This window comes from Cornus florida, unplaced genomic scaffold (genome assembly GCF_030987335.1).
Source record: "Cornus florida cultivar Cherokee Brave unplaced genomic scaffold, ASM3098733v1 CherokeeBrave_3.0.0_Hap2_Chr01, whole genome shotgun sequence".
NCBI classification, from domain to species: Eukaryota; Viridiplantae; Streptophyta; class Magnoliopsida; order Cornales; family Cornaceae; genus Cornus; species Cornus florida.
Window position 1 is genome coordinate 109,562,250 of NW_026775571.1, and position 22,998 is coordinate 109,585,247.

At 36.9% G+C, this 22,998-nt stretch overlaps 1 protein-coding gene across 2 annotated transcripts in view; it reads left to right on the forward strand.

Annotated features, from left to right (window-relative positions):
- Positions 1–735: 735 nt before the first annotated feature.
- Positions 736–22,998, forward strand: part of LOC132313427 (probable LRR receptor-like serine/threonine-protein kinase RFK1) — a 35,854-nt gene continuing 13,591 nt past the window's right edge. The window contains exons 1-17 of one of the 2 annotated variants that reach the window (XR_009483426.1): positions 736–901; positions 1,055–1,280; positions 3,914–4,085; positions 4,576–4,647; positions 4,775–4,843; positions 4,934–5,005; positions 8,348–8,419; positions 8,529–8,600; positions 8,683–8,754; positions 8,859–8,930; positions 9,033–9,104; positions 9,196–9,267; positions 12,055–12,123; positions 12,375–12,440; positions 15,454–15,516; positions 15,615–15,662; positions 15,849–15,892. Coding sequence is in view for 1 of the 2 variants with exons in the window: in XM_059812189.1 (XP_059668172.1) it covers positions 1,187–1,280; positions 3,914–4,085; positions 4,576–4,647; positions 4,775–4,843; positions 4,934–5,005; positions 8,348–8,419; positions 8,529–8,600; positions 8,683–8,754; positions 8,859–8,930; positions 9,033–9,104; positions 9,196–9,267; positions 12,055–12,123; positions 12,375–12,440; positions 15,454–15,516; positions 15,615–15,662; positions 15,849–15,892 (1,201 nt within the window). In the remaining variant the exon portion in view is untranslated. The remainder of the gene's footprint in view (positions 902–1,054; positions 1,281–3,913; positions 4,086–4,575; positions 4,648–4,774; positions 4,844–4,933; positions 5,006–8,347; positions 8,420–8,528; positions 8,601–8,682; positions 8,755–8,858; positions 8,931–9,032; positions 9,105–9,195; positions 9,268–12,054; positions 12,124–12,374; positions 12,441–15,453; positions 15,517–15,614; positions 15,663–15,848; positions 15,893–22,998) is intronic. The other variant, XM_059812189.1, reaches the window with a different exon arrangement.

Consider the following 22,998-nt stretch of genomic DNA (forward strand, 5'->3'; position numbering starts at 1 on the left):
TCCGTCGGCCATATATATCACACTTCTCTGCACCGTTGCGTCAGCCCATCGCCGTCACCGCTTTGCCCACCATTCAGCTCACCTTGCTCGTCGGTCCATTTCACCATCCATTCCAATCTTGCCGGCCCATTCCGCCATCTCCATAGCCGAGCACATCGCCGTCCATGTTTCGAGCACACAGCCGTCCACAGTTCACCACCGAGCTCCTTTGAGCTCGCCGCGGCCTCCACAGTTCACGGCGGAGTCAACCGAGCTCTCATCATAGCCGAGTCCTCCACGCACAAGCCGCCATCATCCAAGACCGAGCCATCCCGCCAACCTCGGATTTCTTTGGTCTCTTCTCTCTCTCTCTAGCTCTCAGTTTTGGGTTGTGTTGGGTGAAAGACATCTTTTGGTAGAAAAAAAAATAAAAAGTGTATACGTTAAAACGACGCAGTGTACGTGTTATAAGAGTAAACTGGTTTTCAAAATTTTCGGTACCGGAAGCTGATGTCATGGGGGTAAATTGCAACAAAATCATAGTTCAGGGTTTTTTTTTTGTAGTTTAGGGGGATTTTTTGCAAATGACCAATAGTTCAAGAGGGTAAATTGTAACAAAATCATAGTACAGGGGAATTTTTTGAAGTTCAGGGAGATTTCTTACAAATGACCAATAGTTCTGGAGTTTAATGCACTTTACCCTTTATAATATCTTGATTTTTAGTGCTCATCAGCCCACTGTTTGGAAAAAGAGGTGGATGTTCATGTGTGATGGATGGCTGGAGAATGATAATTCTATGGGGTGCATTGGTCTGGCTGCCTTTATTTGCTGGTCTATTTGGAAGTGGTTTATAAGCATCCGCGCTGGGATCCTTTTGACGATGCTCAACGTGCTCTCTTTGCCTTTCAGGAGTTTTTGGAGGTGTCACGGCAACACTCGCTGTTAATTTATGAATTATGCTCTGCTGTGATGAATTTTATTGCATATCTTAGGTTTTAAAGATTCTATCCACAACACGAACACAATGTGTTTGATCACACACTGACTACAGCTTCTACTTTAAACATTTTACAGTGGTCTCTCTCTGTCAACTTCTTAGATCGTCAGTTCATCTTCACACCCGTATCAGAAAAACCAGAACCAACTACGAACAGATTGGTTTCATTCTGACCTTTTTACATATATATTTTCATCGCAATCTTGGTCATGCCCTCCGGAAACGCCGTCGTTTTCTGCGTTCTTGCATTGAGTTGCTTCGCTTCATTGATTTCTGCTCAACCAAAGTTGCCTCAAGACGAAGGTACATCAATTTGTCTATTTCTATTACTCTATATGATGATGCGTGATGTTTGGATGCCAAGAAAGTGTGGGAGAAGTGGTATATTGGATCTGTCATTAGCTGTTTCTACTTCCCTGATCCTTTCACGTTCTGTTTGGGTCAGTTGAGTTGGGTTATCGTTGAAAACCTAAACAATAAGGCTCAAAGGCATCTTTCTCCGATTTTACTCCATAACCAAACACAGGATTTAGGTTGGGGTTTCAGTTTTATTATTATTATTATTTTTAATTCCAAACGCAGGATGCATAACACATAACCAAACTGTGAGAGGCACATGAGTTTATGATGTTTAATTATTTATAATTATGAAATCTAAGTTAAAATTTAAGTTGATTTGGTCAATTATTAATTTTACTTCAATTTACTGCGAGGCCTCGCCTGTTGATTGCCTTGGAACTACTCGATTCTAATTAAAGCTTGTGGAGTTTTGGATGGGTTAAGGGCATCTGGGTCACCAGTTGTAATGCTTGGTCATGAGTAATTTTGGTTTTTGTATTGTCAACTCTGCCAATTAGTTCCTCCTTTTATTTATTTATTATTTTTATTTTTTATCCTTTTACAGAATTTTGTCTGTTAATTGCTTTATTGACTAAGATGTTAAAACCAGGTTTCCGATGCTCACATTTTTTCTATACACTCACAAAGTCTAGATTTCAAAACTTCAAGCACTAGCCTGTAATCTAGTGGCTGCAGTTGTTGCACATTTATATCTCAATTTGAATTGCAATTTGAATATTTAATATGTTCATGATAACCATTTTTTTGTGTTCTATCTCTTATGCATCTAAGATGGTGTTTTTTTATTATATATTTTTATATTTTCTTCTTAGCTTTTCATGGAAATCTGACAGTAGGTACATTTTTATTCTTGTACAAGTCTATGAGGATTTCTTGTTCGTTCTGCTGACCAAAAAACTTTACATTGGAATTTAGTAATATAATTAGTGAATGCATCTCATTACACAAAATTTGAATATGGTTTTTGATTAGTACAAAATAATTGAAACCTATGTTTATTAGTGTATGTGTGCTCCAAATAAATTAGAGAGAGAGTCAATTATTGTAAGATCCATTTGCACCTTTATTCTCTACTCTTACTGCAAAAGTCTTCTTCTATACAACTGACTCGTGTATGTGTAAAGGATGTCGTAAATATGTTCTGAATTGAGCATCCAAGTTAAGATTCTTTCCAGTAACTGGATTGGACCAGCAATACTTCTGGGTCCTGCTGCAGAGGCCGGGTTCTACCTGATTTTGTTGACCATCATGTAGCAGAAGAGGACTCCAGGCTGATTGAGGATCATTATGGTCATAACTTTGTTTAGGTTGGGCTTTGCCAAATTTCAATCAGGCCACTAATATTGTGTATTTTATAACTGAATTGGTGGATTTCATTTGTCCTAGAACCAGCCACCTAGTTTTATAAGATTATTTTGGGTTGGCTGTCCATATTCTGCACAGCAGATCATTCTACTATTTGCAACAAATAATAGCAGTTCATAATTATTATTAACATAAAAAAGTTCAAATGAATATACTTCCGTATGATGTGCATGAGTACATGCTTATATTAGGCCACTCTAGAACGATTGATACTTATAGAAATATAAGTACATCTCATTCTTGATTGATAGATAAACGCATTATTGTGATAGAAGTAGTTGCTCAGGTTCCATAAAGTTTTCAATGGACTTCAATTTGTAGAAGCTTAAGCACTTTCAGTTCAACTGCATGTGATAATACAGTTTTTGATTTGTGGAGTGGCAAGATATGGAAAAGACGTAGAAAAGATGAGTGAAAGTTGTTTAAGATGGTTTGATTCAGTTGAGTGCATTGGTATTTCGCAAATCATATACTTTTAATGAATATAAGTCCTGAATTATTTGTGAACTTCCATTTGCATTTTGAATAATGTTAAGTACAGCTCATCCCTCCTTCCTTTCTCATTACTCTTGATATGCCTTGTTTCTCCCTCACCCCAATCTCTTAGTACATTTTAGTTCCAATCTATTCCTGAAATCATTGATGTATTGTGTTGTTTCCAGTAACTTTTTGAAGGAAATGGATGTGGTGAATTTTTACTTCATTTTTCCATAAAATGTTAACTTCCAGTTGTCCTGGGGTCGAGTTATACTATAGCCCTGTTCAACATGCTGTATCTATTATTGTTCACACAAGTTCTTGTTTTTGCGAAAAGTTCTAATCACATGTTAAAATCAATGCATTTAAAAAATATTAGGACTAGTCTATTGGAGTGGTGGACTGTGAAGTTAGCTACATACGTCCTAAGATTGGAAATGCTAAGTAAGGTAACATGAAGCTGGTTATATCTATTGAAGGAGCTGCTCAGAACTAGCAGCTTATATTGAGTCTAACCAAAGCTTGAGGACTATAATGAAGGTTTTTTTTTATCCAATTGGACGAGTTTGAAAGATGGTTATGATTTGAAAATCTATGAAATTTTGCTATTTTTTTTCCTTGCATCTAATAATATCCTTGAAACATAATTTTCCTCTCCATTGAGTTATTTAAGTTCACATCATACAACATAGATTCATTATTTGAAGCCAATTTCTTTCGTGTGTGTCATTTAGTGTATGCACTTCAGCAAATTCTCACTACAATGGGTGCAACATATTTGAAGTTCAATGCTGATTCTTGCCAACTTGAAATGGTGGCTGGGAGACAGGCACCTAGTGGTTCTGAATGCAATGTTGAATGTGATTGCCAGTTTGAGAACAACACCGTTTGTCACGTCGTAAGCATGTATAGATTCTTGATCTTATTACTGAATATGTTGCTTTAACTTTTCTATGCAATCACGGTGCATGTGATTCTGTATCTCCTGACGTGTTTTTAGATATTTTGAACACTATCCAAACCACTTTAACTTAAGAAATGAAGTGGTAAAATATAATGCAATTGGAAGGTAACAGTTGTAGTTAAAATCAAGAACCTGGATAAACGTAGTTACTTTCTCTCTCCACCCTACTCCTCACCTTATTCTGTCTTTGTATGACTCCCTCTTTCTTTTTTTATTCTTCTTACTCTGTCATTTCTTTCTTTCTGTTTAGCACATCCCAAAAGTTAAGACAAGCTCTATGTTCCAAGAGAAACCTCTAATACAACCTTAAAGGATGTTGTTACTGCGAAAATAAATAAAGAAGATTTAAAGGGAAGATTTCTATGGCATATGAGCATAGGTTCTATTATTATTTTTGGCTTAACAATTGAAAAAAAATTATCATGTTTGCAGTGTGCTTAAGAAATATAGTCTTCCTGGCGTGCTTCCACCTGAACTGGTGAATCTTCCTTATCTCCAAACAATGTAAGAGCCTTCGCAAATGCCAGTGTCATGTTAGAATTTGAACTGTAGCAGTTTTTTATACAGTACCCTAGATATGAAATAAAATTCTACTATACTGATTCTTGTTCCATCCTTATCTCATTTGTAGTGATTTTGCGTATAATTACCTTAATGGTACCATACCACGTGAGTGGGCTTCATTACATTTGAATACAATGTAAGCTTTATCTTTTTTTCCTCTTTGTGAAGAAGTCAGTATTCATAAGTTTCTCATTTTGTAAATTTGGTCATTGAATTGTTGATGTAGCTCTGTTCTCGCGAACCGCTTATCAGGGGAAATCCCAAAAGAGTTGGGAACTTTTTCCAATCTCACATACCTGTAAGTCATCAGCTTTGGTTTATCCAATTTCTTTTTGGACTGTCATGGTGATAGAAGTCTATAAACTGAGTAGATCTTTTATCTCATTTGTGTTCTTGTTTCTTTTTTTTCTTTCTTTTTTTTTTTTTTTCTTCCATAGTTGGTATTCACACACATATGCCTCCACTGAGGCTTGAACCCTTGACCTCCCTTTGGGAAGTTAGGGCCTGATACCGCTAAGCCACCGACCCGTTGGTTGTTCTTGTTTCTTTTGAAATTGAAATAGTAGGGTGTCTTCCTTTTTTCGATAGGTAAGACGCACTTAGTCCCAGTTGGGACTTGAATCCTCAACCTCCTTTTTGGAGGTAGAGGAGATACCACTCAAGCTAATGCTTCATGGAAGATGTTATCTTTGATACCCCTAAGATTCTAGAGCCACGGGTGATCAAGTCCGAGCACAGATCCGAGGGATACCAAACAATTAATACATAAACGAACACAGATTACAAAATAGATTTACGAAATAAAATACTAAATTTAAAATCCTCCAAATGATAAAGATTAATAAAAATCCAAATCTCCAAAATAGATACAACTCGGGAATCCATCTAGTGGACCCCTAAAATCCAAACTGAAATAATCAGCTGAAGACAAAATCCTAATCTAGAATATAAAATGAAATCCTACATTATCGGAGGAGTGAGTATCTGTATCTGCTCTGCACGTCCAACCTCTAGCCCTGGAACTGACGACACCTGAAAAATAAAGGAGTGGGTCAGGCCCACATGCAAGTCCTATTCTATTATGATCCAATCAGAAATCCGATACGCAGATACATCCTAGATAGCTCAACAATATCTAAAGTAGTCCATATAAATATAATTACACACTATAGGACGCTCACTAGTCCAAGTGGTACGTCTCATCCTGAGTAGAGATACCATGCAAATCGCACATACTGTGGTCATGTGTATCTAGACCTACCAGGGAACAGAAACCACCGTCCAGTTATCCATCCTAGACGATATACGCACCCTAACCATGGTCCTGAGACTCAAGCTCATACCTTGGCACCATAACATAAATATATAAAGTCCATTCAAGGTGTGTCATTCAAAAGGTTTATTGACCTGACACCAACTTATAAGTAGGACTTAACATTTTGCAGTTAATCCATCTTATTTCAAAATAGGTAGGACTTAGTGTTTGAACTAATCCATCCCCAATATGCCACCGTCCCATACCGGTGCATATACATACATATAAGTAGGACTTAACATTTTGCAGTTAATCCATCTTATTTCAAAATAGGTAGGACTTAGTGTTTGAACTAATCCATCCCCAATATGCCACCGTCCCATACCGGTGCATATACATACCTCCATATAATAAAATTGATTAAACAGTATTAAGCAATTCATCAATTATACTCCACACTATGCATCAATATAAATTAATACATATATATCAGTATTAGGCATTAAATATAGGGCCTAAAAATAACATTCCAATGATGTAAACTGCTAAAATAATCTAAGCATTTACATTCTCCAACTTGTCCATAAATTGATGCAGTTAAATAGCAAACATATATCAATTTTTAATCCAAACAAAGCATAGGTAATTTCAGGTAAATCACTATACTTATAACTCCATTTAAATATGATTCACAACTTTAAATCATAAATTAAAACAATCTCCAATTTACAGTAATAAATTTCTTAACCATAACAGTGCACAACCTACAGGTTTTTCCCCAAGTTCACCCCACTCCATTCCTTAATCAAATTATGAATAGATGTTTCCCTATTGTTTTTTATAGGTTTACAACATTCCTACACATGATTTAAAATAGTTTAAACCAAGTAGAAATACCCTGCACCGACCAAACAGACCCTAAAAATACATAACTGTGTGTTTCAGAGGAAGAAAAGGCTCAGAAAAATTTAGAGCCTTCTCCAAAATATGGGAGCCGGCTCCCCACCCTTGGGAGACGGCTCTAAGGCCTTGGGAGCCGGCTTCCTACATGTGGGAGCCGGCTCTTGCATTGTGGGAGGCGGCTCCCTCCTTTGGGAGCTGTCTCTCTCACCCCTAAGAGCCGTCTCCCCGTCTCTGCTTCGTTTTCCTCGACTCCGGCGTGTTCCACGACCTCTGTATTTGTTTCAATACTTGCTCTAAGGTTTAATTAGTGTCCTACAACAGTTATAAAGCATTGACATGCATCAAAGACATCAATTAAACAAAGCTTAAACTTAAACGAAGCATGCATCAATTAACCGAACTGAAAGAACTTGTAATACAGTTTAATTCCAACAAAGCTATTTCAGTTTACCCAGGCCTCTGTAAATCTTTTACTACGTGTTCTATTATTCCATCAATGTCCCAGACTAATTTTTAAGACATCAATATGCATCAAGGTTCTCAATTAAACATACTTTAAACACAACAACGGTATGAACCAGTTAACAGAGATTACAGAAATTCGCATATCAATTTAATTCAATGAAACTAAAAATATTTCAAACATGCAATAAAGACTTGTTTTAGCATCCATTAAAGCCCTGGAGTCTACCTAGGCATGCGCAGAACACGAGTTAAAGGGAAAGAGCTAGAACAAGACTTGCCTCCGATTTCAATTCAGAAACCTTTAAACCTCCGTCTCTAGCAACTCCGGCGACCTTAGTTGTTTTTTACTGACCATCGTTGCTCCTAATTCAATCCACGAGCATGCATCAACACCTCCTCCTTGGTTCAGCCCTTGACTCTAAGCCAACCCTAACCTTTCTTTCTCTGTTCTCTCTCTGTTCTCACAACTCTCTGTAGGACTCTGTTACGTGAATAGGGTTAACCAAAACCCTTGGCAGACCTATACTTATATATTTATAGGTTTTAATTGAAACCATAATTTAAATCCTACAACAACCCTAAGTCGGCTACGTTCAAACATAAAACCCTAGAATCCATCCACTACCTAAGTCGGTTAGCATTTTTAAATTTATACGTGCATGTACTAGAGAAATACAATTTAATAGTTAATGCAAGAAATTAACTTTAGACAATCAATTAAAGAAAAACAAATACACAATTAATTGAATTAAAATAAAATAAATCAAATAAGCAAATAAATGAAATTTAAACACCCAACTAACACATTTAAATCAAATAATTTAACAATTAATGCAAATACACACTTAATCAATTTAAAAATGCAAAATAAACAGTTAATTAAATACCAAACCTATCCTTTTGAATTTAGGGGTATTACATTATCTTTCCTCCATGCATTCAGTGTATTGTAAAATAATTTGAATATTGTATTCCTGTTCTGCTCTTTTAGTAATATTGAATGAGATTTATAACCAGGAGCCTTGAAGCAAATCAATTTTCTGGGACTGTTCCTCCTGAGCTTGGAAAATTAATTAACTTGGACACTTTGTAAGTCATCTCGCTTTATTCTTCTTCTTTTGGTTTAATCCCTGAATTAAGTTTGTGAAAGATGGAAAACATTTAACTTTTGCTTTTGCAACATAATATTTGAATCAAGGATGTTGTCCTCCAATCACTTGACGGGAAAGCTACCAATGGAATTTTCTGGGCTAAGAAATTTAACCGATTTGTAAGTTTCTGTAACATTTTCTTTGATTTCTTACAGTAATTTCAATAGTGTCAGTTCAGCACCATTCTCTTACACAATGCAGTAGGATAAACGATAACAACTTCGATGGAACAATACCGGATTTTATACAGAACTGGAAAAAACTTCAAAGATTGTAAGCTACTTATCTATCCAAAAGTGTCTTTTGAGAATTTAGCACAAGCACATAGGTTTTGCATCATCTTTTTTAAAATTTAATTCACATTTACATCAATGAAGAGAAATGCATGCAAGTGGACTGGAGGGACCCATTCCTTCGAGCATATCTCTTCTGGACAAGTTAACTGAATTGTGAGTATAGATCCTCCTCATGCTTTGTTTTATTTTGCTCATCAATTGCTTGATCTACTGTTGAAGGGATCTATCTGCTTTTTGTGCTATCTCTTTAAACAGAAGGATTAGTGACATAAATGGGATGAATCAGGGATTTCCCAATCTGAGCAACGCTGAAGGCTTATTAAGACTGTATGTAGACTGATATATGTTACTGATATTTATAGGCATACATTGGATAAAATGCCGTACAGTCTTCATCGTGATTAATTTTATGGATTAGGGTTCTGAGAAACTGCAACATTTCCGGAGAAGTCCCCCCATACATTTGGATAATGAAGAACCTGCAAATGTTGTAAGTAGAACCTTTTAATTTTTGGTGTTTGAATTTTATTTATTGGGTTTCAGCATTTTCGTCAATGTGTAATTGACTACATTTCTACAGTGATACAGTGATTACTTTGGTTAAATATAATAGGAATATCTACATTATATTTTCCTTAACTCGGTCTCTCAATTGATCGGTTGAGTACCTAAACCTTCAACTTGCTTCAAAGGAGCTCCAATGTTGCTTTTGTCAATTCTTTTGAACTGCAAAAACTTTTGCTAGTTAACTAGCCTCTTGTGAAAATGTAGTTTTCTTTTTTCATATTCCCGAGGTGAGGTGGGCTGGGGTTTGAGGGCATCTTAATGTGGAAGTGAAGTTAAACATCAGGCCAATTAATAGGTTTCCCAAGATGGGAAAAAATGAATCAAGTGAGGCCTAGATAGAAAAATGCATTATCAAATAATTTGATATCGAATTCCAGTAGCTGATGCAAGGCACATGCAATTACCTGCACTAAACCTGTACAGTGCATAAAATATTAAGTAATTCTTCTAACATGTTTTTGTTTAACGTAAACTACTCCGACCTCCCTGAGGTTTGGACTGATAACCTGTAGATGGAACTTTTGAAATTTTTGGTGAACCTCCCTGCGGTTTTATTGACTCTCTGACCTCCCCTAAAGAAGTTTTTGTAAAATGTCTATTTTGCCCTTTGTTTTGATAAAAAAAGGCTTTATATCCTTGTTCATCCTTCTAAAATTACATGTATGACCCTTTTATAAATTTTTTTAAAATGAGAACAATTTTTCCGATATTGTTCACAGTCAGCAGCACTGCTGCTGATCAACTCCATCTTCTCATTCCTCTTGTACCTCTATAATTGTTACTGCTACCTCTCCTCCAATTTTCTCTTTCTTCTCTCCTTCCTTCACTAATTTTTTTTTTTTTTCTCTCTTTTCTCTTTTCTCCATCTCATACTGCTCCTCTCCATCCCTCCAACCTCCTCCTCTCTCTCTTTCTCTCAAATCAATCAACTTTTATTCCTTCTCTCTGTAAAACCCCGATAGATAAAGAGAAAGAGAAGGAAAAAAGGGACTTTAGAGAGAAAAAGGGAAGAACATAGATAAATTAGTAGCGAATAATGTAGATAGAGAAAAAACTGGATTTTCTTTTCCAATCAAAATTTGAGTTTTGTTTTTGACTATTTCTACCCCTTTATTCAATCAGCCAATTGGAAGGCAAGTTGATACCTGAAACAATAGCGGACTGTGCTAAAATTCCTCCATTACTTCAGTATCTCTTTATATATGTATCTATCTATACATATACATACTTGGATATAACAATTTTTTAATATACAAGGTGTTTGGCAATTAATGGTAGAGGCTGAATTGGAATAAAAATCAAAAGGCTCTACCATCAACTCAACTCAACAAAATCATTTCTAGATCCCTCTATCTATCAAAATATAGGTTAAGGTTTTGATTTTGATATTTCTTAAAGAAGCAAACTTATGTTTGATGAATATGCAAGTCAAAGAAAATAGATTTATGGGGTGTACAGCTCAGGTCTACTTGAACACAAAGATGGACAGCTACGGGAACATGAGGTTTTCGGCAGATAGTGATACAAGATTATGAATGGAAGGAGTTGTCTAACAGCTTGGTTATTCTTCAAGAAAATGTTGTTCTGGCCATAGAGGAAGAATGAGGCTTTTTTCATGACATAGGTGATGATGGAGAAGGAACCGGTTTAGAGAGAAATAATGCGAGAGAAGAGAAAGGAGGTAGTGCTGGTTGAATGAGGTGGTAGTGGTGGAGGCGATGGTTTAGAGGGAGAAGTAATGGAGAGATAGATAGATATAGGGCGTGTGTGATTTGGCGGGTGACTGGTGGGTGTGGCAGTGTTGGTTTAGAATGTGGAAATGTGAACAGAGGGAAAGAGCTAGATAGAAAAGAGATTGGGGTATTTTGGTCATATTGATATTTTATATTTTTTATCTTCTAATATGTTCTAATATAATGAAGATAAATTGTAAATGTGCATAAACAATAGGGCTGCTTGACATGCTAACTCTAACAAGGGGTGTCAAGAGTTATTTTCCCCTAAAACTTTTGTCTATTGGTTATTAGTCCAAAATTAATTCATCAATTTCTTTTAAACTAAAGAACTTCAAACTTTTCATATTATCTAAAATTTCTAATATTTTGTTGTGGACAACAGATTGTTGGAACAATTTATCTATTGTAACAGGAAAAATTGTATTCATCTACCATAAAGAAGCTAATTTTGTATTCAAGCAAAAAAAAACATTTCCAGGTTTTTTGGAATAACACATGCCACAATATAGAGGAATTGGTTCTCTTCTCTTTGAAGTCGAGGCTTAAAGTATGGTTTCTAGTAATGTCATAACAGATGTTTTATAGTTTTTATGTGGTTAATTGGATTGACAAAGGCAATTGTGGTCCACAAATCTATGTTACATTTTTAGAAGTGGTTGATTTCTCAAGAAGTGGTCCAAACCATTTCCTGGATTTCTAGTTGGCAAATTTTTATTTGAATTTTTGGTGAAGAGGGTGGTGTTCTCTTTCAGAGATTTAGTAGAATATAATATGCGATCTCCCATGCATCTGAATAACTGGTTTTCGTCTCCATTTCTCTTTTTATTTTCTTCAGAAGTTCTGTTCCTCAATCTTGTACATTCAGTCTCTCTTCTAGAGTGTTTTCATTAAATACACTTGACTGGTAAATACACTCATGAATTATTCTAACTGATTCTCTTTTCCTTGTATTTCTTGTCTTGTGATTTGGATAGGGATGTTAGTTTTAACAGGTTAACTGGTGAAATTCCAAATGACATAAACACAAGAACCTTAAAGTTCGTGTAAGTATGACACTCAATATTTAGGCTGCATTTGATCATGTTATTGTGATGAACTTTCATTTTGCGAGTCTAAAACTTGCTAACAAATTGTTATGAAACAATCCTTCGGCTTCATATTAAAGCTACCAACGGTTTTCGCGATTGATTGTTTCTGTTAGTTCCATGAAATGCTACCAACTGCATTGCTACAATGCCATCATGTTCCGGAGTTCCTATATTGCGTGCTAACTATATCATGTTGCTTTGAGCAGGTTTTTAAGTGGCAACATGTTAAGCGGAGATATACCTGCCTCAATCTTGAAGGAGGGAAGTAATATGTACGTTTATTAGCTGGGATTCCCTAGATGTGTTTTTGTGAGAGTAGGATTATATGGTAATGTTATTGTGATCCACTTTTTTCTGCATGCACATCATTGTCATCTTGAATGACAGTGGAGTCCTGTGTGCAAAAGTTGAGCACAAATAGGGCTGCCTGTATATGTGGTTGACTTTTGCTGATCTGTTTTAATCTTGATATTCTTAGATCTCAGTGCTCATTATATTTACTATCATCTTTTAAAGCTCATGAATGCTTATTATTGCATGTGAAGACACAATGCATTGAAAATTTTATATATTAACAAAGGGAAGCCAATTTTCATAATTTGTTGACATGTTAACCTTTTACTTCGTACATACATTCTTTCTAGTTAATAACAGTTTGACCAGTTGACTTTTGAATCCTTACATTTTTTACCTTGAATTTTCCCTGCTCATGGTGATTAAAAAGGATTAAAAAACTATACAGGAAGTTACTTTATTTCGTTGTAAGGACTAAAAAGAATCTAGGTGTAGCTGTTTTTTAGTATTGCCTTCAGGTTAATCTATAAACAGAAGCATTCCAGTTATTTTATTTACCTCAGTTTTTTATGCAGGAACATTGACCTGGCCATTTTAGAATAATCTAGGCCTTTAAGTTGTAAAATGTTGAGATGAAGGATTGTTCAATTTGTTTTTCTTTTCCTTATGATTTTGAGATTCTAAAGTGAAGAATGATGTTCATAATTTAGTGAACCCGAATACCCTTAGTTAAGTTGTCCAAGTGGAAAGCTAATAGACTTGCAATCCAATAGGGGCTTGGTGAATGTAACCACTAATGTGATCAAGTTACTGAGGTGCACCCTTGGTGATCCTGGTGGTTATCACACTCTCAACCTCAGTCTCAGAGGCTCGAGTCCCCTTGTTACAGGAAGAGAAAAAAATAAATTACTGAGATGTATTGACTTCATACCAGTGCATCTCACAACAATTTCAGTAATTTTGTTCTCCATATTTAAATTACAGTTCCGGGGTTATAACAATTAAGTTTTGAAAAAAATATTTTATTTCTACATGAAATTAGAGCATTTTAAGATTTAAGGGTCTTCGGCAAGTCGCGTCTTCCACTTCTGGTGTTAGGAATACTTCAATGCATATTTCATTTATGTCTTCACCCAATATGAGATTATGAGTTGATCTTTTAGTCTCAAAATCTGATATATTATTATATTTTAGTAAGAAAAAACACATCGATGAAAGATAAATCATGCAAATGAGGGATGAGCCATTCTTCCCAAGGACAATCATGAATATACATTGGAAGAAATAGAAACTTCATTAACGAGAAACACTGTCCTTCTGCATCACACAACTTGAGCGTAAGATGTCCCCAAATGTTGTAGAATTGTTGACCTCTTTTTGCCAACTCATTTGCTTCTATTTGTCCTCTCTGGCTACAATTATAAACTCTGCTTCAATTATCTTTCTTTCTTTTTTTTTTTTTTGAAAGTTAAAGCAAACACACGCACCCATCATCCACAACCTAGTGAGACTCGAACTCTCAACCTCCCCATTTGGGGAGGAGAGATCATACCATCTGGCTAAAAGCCCTTTGGTAAACTCTGCTTCCGTTGATGGTATTGTACAAAATTTAGATGAATTATAAGTAGAAAAAGCAATCAAACCCGTATAATAGCGAAAGACTTCAACTAATTTGTGTAAAATCATCATTCATTATGCATTCTTCCAACTAATTTAGGAAAACAAAGATGCTCAGCTATTCTGCTGAATCAAAAAGCATATATATTAAAGCATGGTTTTAAGTTTCACTCTTAATTTATTTGTCCATTACATTCTTTCACTCTTCATTTGTGGTTTCAACTTGCACCGACTTACTCTTGTCCTGTAATGGCTCCACTGGTTTTCCTTTACATGTTTAATCCATTTCAGTCACGTGTCAGCTTCTGGCTCTCCTCACTCAGTTTCTAATATTATCCTTTTAGTTTTCCCAGTATTTACATTTTAGAGTCCTTCTCTAATATACCACTTATATGAAAAATTTAGCATCTGGATTGCCTATTAGTTGTACCTTATGGCACACAACTGGTCAAATTGTTATGCCGTAAAGATTCCCTTCAGGGAACTGTAACTCCATTTCAGAGTGCCAATTCGCCCCCATTTTCACTTGGAAATGATCCAAGTTGTTCTTGAATGGGTTTTGTTGAGGTATAATTTTCAGTTGCCGTTCAATTCCGACAACCATTCTTGTGCTGCATTAGCTGTTTGGTTTTTTTCTTTCACGAGGAAGAAGTCTTGTTTTTTTTTTTTTTTTTCCTACGTTTTTTGCAGGGAGAAGATTCAATCCTCTCTTACTCCTAGTTTTTTCTTCACCATTGGCACCGATCCAGGGAAATTGCTGATTCTTTGATTGTTAATTAGCTGCAATACTCATTATTACTGCATTTTCATGGTGGTGATAATTTGATGATCTATTTGGTTTTCATAGCATAATTTTTTCATATTCATAAAAATTAAACAGATAATCCCAATATATATGTCTTTTATTTTATTACTTCCAAAAATTGAATATCTTACTCATGCATGGGATATCCTTTATTCTGATACTTCCAAAAATTGAATGTGTTACTCATGCATATCCGAATACATGTTGATGCCTCGACAAACAATCTTTCTGATAAGAACGAAAAGAACAATTGATAATTGATTAATTACAACTATTAAATTGAATTCCTTAGGGATTTTTTAAACCCATTACACATAATGGTTATATTATCACATTTTACATTTTATTTTGATGCGCAAGGTGAAGCTAAATTACATGATTGACTAACATTTAGTTGTGGTTTAAAAATTTCTTAGAAACAGCATTTCTTCGTTCTGGCTTCAAACTAATTATACTCGTATCATTACAGACACTATCTCTTACTTTTCTGGTTTTAAGATAATTAAATTTCTATTTATATCACTGTAACTATAAATATGCTGACAATTAATGTTAATAATTGCTTGCAGTGATCTTTCCTACAATAACTTTACATGGCAAGGTCCTGAGCAACCCACTTGTCAAGAAAACATGTCAGAATACATCGTTATATCTTTTCTCCTTTATGCATCCCAATTAAATGGAATTCTTGTGGTGATGATAATTGTGCTGTCTTTTCTCATCTTACCAGGAATCTATACATAAACTTGTTTAAAAGCTCTTCGGCAGAACACCCCTTGTAAGATATTTTGTCTTGCTTTCCTAAAGTTCTACACTTAAGTTTTATATTTCACAATCATAGGAGAGAAAAGTTTCAATTTTAAGGTTGTTCAATTTCCTATTTAGTGACTTATGAAAAAAAATAAAAAATATCCTATTTAGTGTACTTTTGATGCTAATCGTTCTTGTATTCATTCTGTAACAGAAAGAGTATTCTTCCATGTACAAAGGATTTCAACTGTCCACGATGTAAGTATTTCTTTGGAGTACCAATATTGTGCACTACCTTAAAATCCTTTTTATTTATACAGAAGTTCAATATAACTTTTCCTTTAACCATAATCTAATTTTGTGGAGCAACCTTATTTTTACAAAGTCTATTCAACCTACCAATTTGTTAATAGAGACAACTGCACTAGCAGACCTGTTAAAATAACTAAGATTGCAAGACCAGTAAAGGTGGATTTCAAATTTCTTTTTTGATAAGGTGGAATTCACTTAGCCAATGTTTCTGCTTTTATCAACCGGACATACATACATACATATATATATGTATCTTTTGATTTTAGGATTGGAGCTGGGTGGACAAAATGGAGGCAAGCTAATGGTGTCCTTTGTGACAAACGAATACCAAATAAATTAAAAGAAAAATTCTATGGAACGGTTATTAGGCCGACAATATTGTATGGAACGAAGTGTTGGGTGTTGAAAAAGAGACAAATACAATGCATTCATGTAGCAGAAATGAGATTGCTATGTTGGATGATAGGAATCTGATGAAGAACCAGGCGTGGCTCGAGAGTTTGAATTACACATGACTCTCATCTATGCATGGAGGAGAGTCAAGGACAGATAGATTTTATAGTTTTCCTATATATTGTGGGAACTATAATAAATCTTGGGTAGTTTTGCAATATTTCCTTTTAATTATTACTAGGCTTAGGTTTGCCTATAAATAAGGTATGCTGCCCTGCAGCTGTGTTGAAACTGAGCACACCTATTTCCCAACTTTAAGCATAGGTGTGGCGATATGTTTCACTATTGCTTATGGCAACCCTTGTTGACTTGTTTATGTCTGCAGCAGTTGTTGTGGACATTAGGGTCTTTGTATTGCCTATATATAGATGGGCATATGTATTGTCTTAGTAGTTTTTGATGAATATTGAATATTGAGCACTGAATTGCAGATTTCATCTCCCTCAGATTCTTCCTCTCTCGTCTCTTCTCATCTCTTCTTCACTCTCTCTTCTGGATTCTACTTCTCACTCTACTTCACTCTCACTACTCTCTTCTACATCTGGTTCTGCTTCAGTTCTCTCTTCCCAGTCTACTTGTGTCCTACATCATTTGGTATCAAATATTTTGTGTCCTACATCAATTTGGTATCAGAGCAAAGGATCCATAGCATTCTGTTTACAACAGCTCAAACCCATTTAAACTCCCACACAACCCCTAACCACTGCCAATCATCACCATGTCATTTGATTTCCTCAAATCAGCCCCATCCCCGCCACCAAAATCCTAACCCCGCTGCGTCACTCACAGAAATCCATCCCTAACACCAAACAACACCCACGCAACCAAAATGCAAAACCACACCACCGCTGTCTTGCCCTCCATGAGCCCCAATATCGGCAACCCGAACAGTCCCTAACTGCTGTCAGTAACAAAACCACCACTAAAATCCCAAACCGCTGCTTCACTTCACGGAAAACCTATCATCCCGTAACCAGCCTCTGCAACAAGCAACAAAACACAGCACAGAAGTCATCCTTGTTAAACCAAATACCCAATCAGCCAAACAAAACCCAACCCACCACCGCAAAACCCATCTGTCGCAAACTCCAAAACAACACCCAAACTGCCACCGATCACCACAAACCAAGCACACCTTAGCCTTCATCATTAAGACTTACCAACACAAAACCCACAAAGAAGACTTAACAAAAAAAAGAAAAAAAAAAAAGAAGCAAAAGATCCAAGTTTCAGATTAGCAAGCCTTTAACCCATTCACTGTTTCTCGCACTCCAACCCACCACCCAAGCAACACCTAACTGAAAACCATTTCACCCACGCAAGAACCTTCAAACAACTCAGAACCGTACCCACTGTCATTCCCATAAGCCCCAAACACCGTCACTCCGTCAGTACTCATTATACTTCCATGGGAATTGGAAATAGGCTTCTTCAATGGGGGTTGAAGAAGCCTATTTCCAATGTAGCCTATTTCCTCTATCTGGGAATTACACTTCCATGGGAATTACACCACCAGATCTTCCGTATAATGATGAACAGATGACAGATCTTTCAAAAATCTATCTGAGAGATTTAGTCTATCTTATAGCAAGAAGGTCAGAATTCTCAACACATTTGCAGAAGTCAAGTCATGTTTGATAATGCTAGATTTGGAATGTGATGAGTTGATTGTCAGGATGTTCCAGCACTTTTAAAAAGAAATAAGGGATTATCATGGGGTCAGTATCTTTAAATCGATGGAGACTATAATGACTCATGTACTAGAGAAAAGTGATTTTGTTTTGCAGGAGCTAGTTGACACTCTTCTAGCTAGTGAAACTAAAGCTAATGTGGAGGCTCGAATACTAGGTGAGCTAGTACTCAAGAACTGTGCATTGATTCTTCAACCTTACTTTCAGTGATGGACCAAGGAGAGCAGTTTGATTACATCTCCAAATCCGGAAGCATCAAATGAGAAAACTTCAAATAAGACTAAAGATAACATGCAGGAGTTATCCTCTCCTAGCGAGTTATCTTCTGCTACGGATGTTCATCATATTGATTTTTTGTTGGGGATAAAGTTACAGGCGACTACAACTACTGCATTGCGGAGCAGTATATAGGGAAATTTCTTGTTGAAAAGAAAACGCTTTATCTTGTTGTGGTACTTGAGCCTAGATATTCCAAGTTCATTGTTGGATGCATTTTATGGGGTCAATACTTTTGTTTTAACTCTTCGGAGAAGAGTTCTTCTCAACCAAGAGGGAAAGATGAAGAACCAGGCATGGCCGGAGAGTTTGAATTGCACATGACTCTTATCTATGCATGGAGGAGAGGCAAGGACAGATAGATTTTATAGAAAAGTAACTTGGTGAAATTGGCGTACTCAATTTGAGAGCTTGACTATCATTATATACAAGAGGAAAATTACAAATATGGAAAGAGAATAAAATCAAATTAGAATAAAAATAAAATCCCTAAATATTAGCCTATATTGAAGACCCAATAAATCTGCCACAATCATTGAGTCAACTTATGGATATGATTTCCAACACTCCCCCTCAAGCTGGAGCAAATATGTTAACCAAGCCCAGCTTGACTATAGAAGACTGGAGAAGAGAAGGCCCAACAGACTTTGTGAACACATCTGCAGTCTGTTCTGAAGAGGGAACAAAAATAGGATTAATGATACCTGATCGAACCTTCTCTCGAATAAAGTGAATGTCTACCTCAATATGTTTCGACCTTTCATGTAAAACAGAATCGGAAGCAAGCATAATGGCTGATTTATTGTCACAAAATAGCCTTGAAGAACCTTTCTCTGCAAGACCCAACTCTCCCAAAATTGATTGAAGCCAAAGGAGCTCACAAGTACCTTGAGCCATAGCTCGGTATTCAGCTTCAGCAGAGGATCTAGAGACAACAGTTTGCTTCTTACTCTTCCATGATATGAGATGATTACCATAGAAAGTACAGAAGCTAGAGGTAGATCGTCTATCTGTCTTACATCCAGCATAGTCTGCATCAGTAAAGCATGAGAGTCCAGACTGATTTCCTTAGGCATAGAACAGACCAAGACCAGGGCACGACTTAAGATACCTCAAAATATGGTAGACTGCATCCATATGAGTTGAGCGAGGGGCATGCATGAATTGACTAACCACACTAACAGCAAATGTCAAATCGGGCCTTGTGTTAGTCAAATAGATAAGACGACCTACTAAATGTTGATACACGGATGGATCTGAAAGTAATTCCCCTGACTCAACAGAGAGTTTGAGATTGGGGTCCATAGGAGTGGAAGCGGGTCGACACCCAAGCATGCCAGTATCTTGAAGAAGATCCAAAACATATTTCCTTTGAGATAAAGAAATTCCACGACAGGATCTAGCAACCTCAATTCCAAGAAAATATCGAAGAAGACCTAAGTCCTTCACATCAAAGGACTTTTGAAGATGAAGTTTCGCCTGAGCAATCCCTGAAGCATTATCACCTGTGATAATGATATCATCCACATATACCAATAACATAATGCAACGACCATCAGAGCGACGTCGAATAAAGCAAGTATGGTTTGAGTGGCAGCGCACAAAGCCCATGGATAGAACAACATCGCTGAAACGACTGAACCAAGCTCTAGGAGATTGCTTCAGACCATAAAGAGACTTCCGCTACCTACAAACTTTCCCAGCATACTCCCCCTCAGCCCGAAATCCAGGGGGTGGATCCATATATATAGTCTCAAGTAAGTCTCCATTAAGAAATGCATTCTTGACATCCAACTGATGCAGAGGCCAAGAATGGGTAGCAGACAAGGAAATAAGCAGTCGCACAGACGTCAACTTTGCCATAGGAGCAAAGGTAGCACTAAAATCTTTGTCCGGAATCTGAGTAAAGCCTTTTGCCACCAACCGAGCTTTATACCGATCAATAGAATCATCAACTAAGTACTTCACATTAAGACCCATTTGCAGCCAACCGTTTTCTCCCCAGCAGGTAAAGCAACAAGTTCCCATGTATTATTATGTTGTAAAGCATCCATTTCTGTTGTCATGGCAGACACCCAATTGGGATCCTGGAGGGCCTCTGACACGGATCGAGGAATAGAAACGGTCCCAATCTTGCCCAGGAAGGATTTATATGCACCTGAAAGATCATCATAGGAGACATACTGGGAAATAGGGTGGTTAGTGCTACTAGAAAAACCATACCAATTAGGAGGGTGACGATCACGGGTAGGATAACGGGAGGTATGCTTAGGAATGGTAGGAGCCATAGGAGAAGGAGAGTTACCTGGACCTGGTTTCGAAGATGATTCTTGTAGGGGAGGTTGAGTGCGATGGCGACGAGAGTAGACCTGTAAAGGTGGAGGGGAACCCTACATGGATGGAGAAGGAGATTCTAGGACAGTGTGATTTTCAAAGAGAGGAACAGGACGGGCAATAGGAGAAATCTCCTTCTCCAGATCAAAAGAGAGAGAATCCTGTACCACAGAATTAGTACTATAAAAAGGAATAGTTTCATGAAATGTCACATCAAGAGAATGATACATATGTTTGGTCACAGGATCATAACAACGATGGCCCTTTGACATAGCAGAATACCCCAAGAAAATACACCTAATAGATTTATTATCAAGTTTATGACGAGAAGGACTATGGTTATGAACAAAACAAGTACAGCTGAAAACACGAGGCAGAAGGTGAAACAATGTATAATCAGGCTAGAGAATCTGAAGTGGGGCCTTACCACCCAAAACTCGACTGAGAGTACGATTAATCAGAAAAGCAGCTGTAAGAACGGCCATGTGCCAATAGAATTTAGGCACATGCATACCACTCAGAAGACATCGGACCACAGACATAAGATGACGCTTTTTGTGTTTAGTCCGGAACTCATTCGAAACATATTCTCGTCCATTATCAGAATGAATATTACGGACAACAATGCTATACTCAGTTTTGATCATTTGAAGAAACTGGGTAAATAAAAGAAACACGTTAGATTTCTTTTTCAATAAATAAACCCAAGTACAACGAGAATAATCATCAATAAATGTCACATAATATCGATGTCTAGAGAAAGCAGTAACTGGGGAAGGGCCCCAGACATCAGAATGAATAAGATCAAACATACTAGGAGCACGACTCATATGAGAAATATAGCTAGTTTTAGTATGTTTAGAAAGCTCACAAACTTCACATTGAAACTTATGGTCCTTATATGCTTTATTTAACGAAGGAAGCAATAGACATAGATACTGAAAGTTTACATGCCCCAAACGTGCATGCCACAGACTAAAGATGCGAAAATAAACATCATAAACACTAGAAGTAGGTAGGACAGAAGCTTGAAGACTCGTTCCTGGTGGTTCCCCAAAGTAGTAAAGCCCATCACGCTCATAACTCCTGCCAAAAATCCTCTTCAAACAAAGGTCCTGCAACAAACAGTGATCTGGTAAGAATATAATTGCACATTGGAGGTTTTTTGCAAGCCGGCTAATAGATAAAAGGTTAAAGGCAAGTTTAGGTACACGAAGGACAGATGAAAAAGTAATATCAGGAGATAGACAAACATTACCCTTACTGTGAATGTAAGATGTAGAGCCATCCGCAACCGCAAGATACACAGATTGGGTAACAGGTATGACATTAGAAGAAAAAATTGATAACTCACCAGTCATGTGATCATTGGCCCCAGAATCCAGAACCCAAGTGGGCTGCTTGGCCTTAACATGAAATGCAATAGGAGTACCTGTAGCAATAGTGGCAGTGGGAGCAGCTGAAGGAGCTCCAACTCTAGAAGCAAGGGAGCCAAGCTGGTCCTGGATCTGCCCAATCTGAGACTGAAGCTGGCTCAGTCCAGGAAATACAGTAGATCCACCAGTAGTAACTGGAGTTTCTGCAACAGATGCAGTACGAGAAGAACCAGTTCCAGATAAACGGTTCCTAGAAAATTTTTGCTTCAGTTCAGGATGAAGTTTGAAGCAACGAGCCTTAACATGTCCAACCCCTCCACAATGGTGACAAATAATCTGACCTCCAGAAGCTCGTGATCCAAAGTTGGTTGCAAAAGCCATACCATCCCCAGCAGGCTCAGACACTGGTAGAGGAACAAGTGAGGGCTAAATAAAACGGTGCCTGCGTGCTTTACCATCAACAGTAGCAAAGGCTTCCAACAGGGATGGCATTGGTGATGCATTCAAGATCTGAGACTCTAGTGGTTCAAATTTTAGGCGTAATCCCATCAAAAACTGATAGGTATGCTAACGATCAAGACGTTTGACAAGAAGAGAGGCTGCCTCGGATGGAAATTCACTGAGAGGCTCATATTGAGCTAGTTCCTCCTAGCGAGATCTCAAATACCCAAAATAATCAGCTACAGACAAACTCAGGCCTTCCTGCGAGGCCTTAGCAATTTCTTGGTTTAATTCAAAAATACGAGCATCATTCCCAGATTGAGCATACATTTGATTCAAAGCAGTCCACAAGTCATTAACAGAGTCATAAAACATGAATATATTATAAATGCTTTCCTCTATAGAATTAAACATCCATCCTAAAATGGTGCAATTGTCCATATCCCACTGAGCATATTTAGGATCTTTAATATCTGGCATC